The 6,000-nt window shown below is 52.9% G+C and overlaps 1 protein-coding gene across 2 annotated transcripts in view; it reads right to left on the bottom strand.

Moving 5' to 3' along the window:
- WLS (Wnt ligand secretion mediator) overlaps positions 1-5,033 on the bottom strand; it is a 29,437-nt gene extending 24,404 nt beyond the window's left edge. The window contains exon 1 of one of the 2 annotated variants that reach the window (XM_030455388.1): positions 4,792-5,033. In XM_030455388.1, coding sequence (XP_030311248.1) covers positions 4,792-4,897 — 106 coding nt within the window. In that variant the 5' untranslated portion in view covers positions 4,898-5,033. Of the gene's footprint in view, positions 1-4,778 lie in introns of both variants that reach the window. The other variant, XM_030455389.1, reaches the window with a different exon arrangement.
- Positions 5,034-6,000: the final 967 nt, after the last annotated feature.

Consider the following 6,000-nt stretch of genomic DNA (forward strand, 5'->3'; position numbering starts at 1 on the left):
CTGGAGCCTACAGATGCTTTTCCCTTGCAGGCTGCATCCACGCACCTCAGAAATCAGAGCGTCCCCCTCCCTCCCGTCCAAGGAGCAGTTCAGCCCTAAGAAGGTAATGAAATCCCAGGAAAGAAAATTAAATCCTGGAAACTGGCTGCTTAAGAAGCCGAATCAGACATTTAGATAATGAACTGGAATTGTTGATAGCTGCTCAGCCATTTCTACACATGACTCATTATCTCTCTGGGCGAGACACACAAGTAAAAAGAGTTTTATTTGCTCCAGTCAAAACAATCCCGGTTTTTTCAGCCTTAAGCCGAGGCAAGGGAGCAGTGAACCTGCACCTTCTTAAATGCATCCCCCTCCTCCCAGGAAACTCGGTGCTAAACAAATACCTCCACTTTTCCAATCAGTTAAATCTGTAAAGTGCAGGGCTGGGCCCCAGACTCTGGTACTTAACTGTCTGTATGCCTGCTCCTGGACTTTGTCTTCACTACTGAGAGGTTCTCCGGCATTCAGTCGGCTCATTTGAATGTGAAACAAGGAGAATCTGTGATTTTGGGACAAGGCACCCTTGGAGTCCTGGAAGTAACTCGCATAAAATAAGTTGTCTATTAATAATTTGTCTAAAGGAACACAGATCCCAGTGCTGAAGCAGGGACACAGCTCACTGAGCAAAGCTATGGGCACTGTAAGAAGTGCCTGACATTTTGGGACTTGCTTAACACAATCTCCTGCTGCTTCCATGGACAGCTCTGAGCAGTGAAGTCTTTTTTTTTTTCCTTGTTTTCAATACCACGTATATAAACGAATCCCAGGATGCAAGGGAAATGACAAAGAGGGACACCACCAACAGCCTCCCCCAAGGTCTATATACAGAGGAAGAGAATTTGTAATCAAAAGCTCTGGTTTACAGAAACCCAAGAAGCATTACAGCCACACGAGAGTCAGTTTCCATGCAGGAAGTTTCTCCTGGGTTCTCTGACACATCCCAACTGAACACACCACACACCAGCCAGCAGCATAACCTTTAAACAAGTCGTGTACCTCGGAACAGAGCAGACACCAGGGATTCTCTAGGGTTTGAGGACGGGATGGTTTGACACAGTGACAGTCCCAGCTGTCTGCAGCCAACAGGTTGTAGGTGAAGCACAACAACAAAGAAACAGTTGGATACAACTATTTTCTGAGGTGTTTTCTCACTCCCTAGCTTTGCAAAGCTCCCTCAGACCACTGCAGGAGCTTCACCCTGGTAAGGGAACGACTCCCACACACATACATCTCCTACTTTGCCAGCAGGGAGTTCCAACCAAAACCCATGTGAGAGCTGATAAGACTCCAGCTCCTAAATAAAAGAGCTGTTGGAAACGTGCAAGCTGTCTTAAAAGCCATACAGGATGCAGCTGACTGTTCAAAACGAGCTGGGGAACCAGGAGCAGCAGGAACCCCCAGTTCCAGAAACATGGAGTTTTGTTGTCGTTGTCGCATCAGGTACCACCGTGTTGCATTGGTGTATTTTGGACTTCCACAAGTAATCTGTTAAAATAGAGCACTTAGTCATTGTTTTGAAATATGACCTAACTGACTGCTAAAGGAAAGGTTGGTTCAGCTTTCTAGCCCTGTCCCCGTTGTGTACATATTTTGGTTTGTCTAGACCTGGATAAACTAAAATAACCAGATCCTGGGTGTCTCTTGGGTGCGCTGGATCAAACCAGACCAGGGATGCTATTTCAGTGACACCTCAGCTCCTGTCCCACCTTGTGTCACACCTCTCTGAAGAGTAGCAGCCCCGTCTCATCACTGCCCAGAGCTGTCACCAGCTTCAGGACTGGGTGCAGCACAGCTTCACTGCCCACCTGCCAGCTCCAGCCACCTGTCAGAACACTGCCCACCAACCCCTTTCCCACCAAACACCCCAAAATGCCACGTGCTGGGGACCAACTAAAGGGGCTGTGGAAGCCTGAGCTGTGGGCTGTGGTCCAGAGGAATGGCTGCAAGCGACTGGCTCAGAGCTTCCAGGGACACAGGGACCCCAATATGATCCGTAGCTAAATCCTAGGAAAAGTTCCATGTGGACCCCTGGGCCGTGATGCTCTGCTGGTGTGTCCCCAGGCCAGATGTTGGTGACCACACTCAGCTTACACCAGGAACTCACACTGGGGCTGACTGGGAGCTGCTGGAGCCCATGAGCACAGCTCCTAAGGGGAGAGGAGGAAGAGCCTCTTAAATCCTTGAATGCATCAGCAGTGGTAACCACTGGGGAGGAAAAACCAGTCTGGGTGATTGATTAGGGCAGCTTTATCTGCTCCAAGATCAGAAGTGGGGTTTTCCAGCAATTAAAGACAGTTTGCCCACAACAACCCCTCAGGACTTGCAGAGCAGTTCCCCTGGGTTCCTGCAGGACCTTGAGACTCATCCCCAAATTGCCATCTCCCTCAGCAGAAGAGCTTCTTGGGTGGAACTGCCCAAGCATGTTCCCAGCCCCAGCATCAGCTTGGGCTGCCACTCAGGACCAGGAGTGGGCCCCCCACCCAGGACAGGGCCCAGCAGCAGCTGGGTAGGCAGGGAGCAGGCAAGATGGAAAAATGAACTAACAGCATCCTTCTACTTTGATCTCTGGATCCCTACAAACCTAAACAGAAACATTCTCTGCCTGTTGCCTACAAAGCTGAGCACATTTGTTTATCAAACCCATCCCCAGACAACAAACAGGAACAGGCTCTCATCAACACCTTCCTTTTGTACAAGAACATATTCTTAAAGAAATTATGAAGCAAGAAACTACTAGAAAAACACTTTTAAGGTGAACTTTTAAGATGAACATCCAGGTCTGGTTTCTCTGCACAACACAGGCCAAGACATTTTATCTTTTCAATCAGCACTGGGTTCAGTAACCTGCTCTTAAATAAAAAGGAAAGAAGGGAAGGGAAAAAAAAAACAACACCCAAACAACAACAATCCTAATAATATTCAGTGTTAGTTCAGACCCACAAAACTAGAAAAACTGGGTTTTAATCCAATGTTTGCCACCAGCTCCTTTGTGATTAGAGCAAAGCCAAGGACTGAAACAACAGAATAAGGGAAACTTGAAGTTTTTGCAAATTACATGTAGCAGAATTCCTCTGGCTCTGAGGAACAGACAATTAGAGTGGTGAGCAAGGCACAGCACTAACACCAGCAGCACTGGATCTGCTTTCTGAGAAGCAGCTGTAGATACTCCCTCAGTACCTCTCAAACAAAGACCACCCTGAGAACACTCCAACTTCATTCTCCCCAGTACAAAAAAACCTCAACCATGTTTGCCCGATGCCCTTTCAGAGCAAGGGGACTTCAGGCACCCACAGTCACTATGGAAAACCCCAGCAGCTCCAAAAATGAGCCTGCAAGCTGAGGAAGGGGAACCAGCCCTTGGGCAAGCCAACCTTCACTTCGATTTTAGAGAAAAGGGGAGAGGGGGAGGGTTTGGGTCAGGAATTCCTCTGCAGGGCAGCACAGCCCATCCCCACACTGGAAACCCCCAAAGAAGGCAGATCCATACAATGTTCAGCAGGCACAGAACTCAGCTGCTTTCTAGTAAAATAAATAAATAAACATTTTTAAAATTCCAAGGGACTGCCCCAACGCCGTCCCTCCTCCATCTTTCTCCTTCCAGCCCCCAGCTCCTTTTTGCTCCCCAGACAAAAACCCAAATCCCGCCTGGGCAGAAGGATGGCAAAACCCGACTGCAGGTTTGTCACCAAAGGTGACATCCCCGCCAGTGCTTCCCCGGGGGTTTAGCAACGCTCCCTGCGAGCTAAGAAAGACATAAAGGCGATCCCGGGCTGGAAAAGTTTTAGGGGAGGAGGTTTGAGTGGGAAAGTCGGGAAGGACCCGCTGGGAAGGACTGGATGGGACCCGGGGAGCTCCCAAGAGGGGGACGGGAGAGGTGCTGGGGTGCCACGGCTGGGCAGGAAGGACACGGAGCAGGGGGCTGGAGGTGAGTTTAAGGCCCCCCGCCCCAATCAGCCACCCGGGTTTTCCGTGAGCAGAAACAAACTCCAGAGGGTTTCAGGCGCCTCTTGGAAGGGGATGAGAGGAGAGTGGGGGGGGGTCCCAAGACAAACGAGCCCGGACAAAAGCGAGAGGGGGTGGGGGGAGCCGCCCAAACGCACCCCAGAGACGGCAAAATAATAGTCCTGGCCTCACCCGGAGCAGCGCCCATTAATGTCTTTTTTCCTTATTTATTTATATTTTTTTAACTTTTTTCTTTTTGTTCTCATCACGGCAAGCGGCGGGGTTTCCTCCTGCGGTCGGTTTCGGAGGCCGAGAAACGGGGAGGGGCAGAGGGACGAAAAAGAGTAGGGGAAGGATTTCTTTTTTTCCTTTTATTTTTATGTGTTTTAAATACTCCCCCCCTCCCCTTTATTTTCTCCTTTAACAAACCAACTTCACCCTGCGAGGCTTCCCTGCGCTCCCCGTCGCCATAATGAAGAATTTTTTTTTCTTCTCTCTTTCTCTCTCCCCCCCCCTTCCTCTTTCTTTAAGTACAGACTGAAACCAGGCCAAAAAAAGAAAACTTTTCTCTGCCCCTTTCTTTTCTTGCAGGCACTAGAGTGAAATGTGCACAAAGAGGCCCAGGGAGCCGTGTTTTCTTAACTACAATAGCCGGGCTAATTAGATCATAGGAGCGAGTCAGCGATACTGTAACAAGTAGCTCCAACAACCCGAGCGAGGAGAGGAAGGGGGGGAGGAAAAAAAAAAAAAAAGGAAAAAAAAAAGGAAAAAAAAATAGAGAAAAAGTTTTGCACCTTCGGCACTCACCGATCAGCCCTCCCACCAGAAAGGCGATGACTTGGAAGACCAGCAGGATCCCCCCGACGATGCACAGCTTTTTGGTGCTCATGTTCTCGATGATGGCCCCAGCCATCTTCTCCCGCCGCTAACCCCCCCCGCTCCCCGGCCGGGGAGGGAGGGAGGGCTGGTTGGTGGGGGTGGGCAGGGATGGGTGCCCGGGCCCGCCGGGAGCCTGCTCCCCCTCCGCCGCCGCCAGCCGTGATTGTGGCGGCCGCCGGGGCTGCATGTGGCCGCTTTAAAGGAGGTGGCACCCGGTCACATGACGCCGCCTCCACCGCCCCTCCCCGGGCCCGGGCCCGGCCCCACGGCCCCCCCGGGATTCTCCTCACACCCCGGGGACACCCCGTGCTCCCCCCACGTCCTCCTTGGGGTTCTCCTTACACCCCGTGACCCACCGGTGCCCCCCTCACCAGCGTTCACCTCACACTCCGGGGCCCAACGGTGCTCCCCCCCGACCTCCTCGGGGTTCTCCTCACACCCCGGGGCCACCCCCTGCTCCCCCCCCGACCTCCTCGGGGTTCTCCTCACACCCCGGGGCCGCTCCCTGCTCCCCCCCAGAGGTCTCACACCCGGGGGCCGCTCGGTGCCACCCTCCCTGGCATTTTCCTCGCACCCCGGAGGCAGCTTGGTGCCCTCCCAACCCCCCCCGTCCTCCCCGGGGTTTTCCTCACCCCCGGGAGTTGTTCGGTGCCCTCTCTCCGGGGTTTTCCTCACCCCCGGGGCTTGCTCGGCAGCACCCCCGGCAGAGGAGGGGAAGGGCTCCTCTCTGAGGTGTGGCTTTGTCCTTCCCTCAGCGCTTCTCTGGTTTAAATCTCACCCAGTGCCCCCCCTGCCATGGTCAGGGACACCTTCCCCAGCCCAGGCTGCTCCAAGCCCCATCCAGCCTTCAACACTGCCAGGGATGGGGCAGCCACAGCTTCTGGGGGCAACCTGGGCACCCAGGGGCTCAGCACCCTCCCAGCATGGAATTTCTCCCTCCCATCTCCTCTCCATCTCCCCTCTTGCAGCTCCAAACCCTTCCCCCTCATCCCATCCCTCCAGGCCCTTGTCCCAAGTCCCTCCCCAGCTTTCCTGGAGCCCCTTCAGGCACTGGAAGGTGCTCTAAGGTCTCCCCACCGCAGCCTTCTCTTCTCCAGGCTGAACAAGCCTAAATCTCAAAACGAACATCCAGTCCAA

The sequence above is a fragment of the Calypte anna genome, chromosome 8 (genome assembly GCF_003957555.1).
Source record: "Calypte anna isolate BGI_N300 chromosome 8, bCalAnn1_v1.p, whole genome shotgun sequence".
NCBI lineage: Eukaryota > Metazoa > Chordata > Aves > Apodiformes > Trochilidae > Calypte > Calypte anna.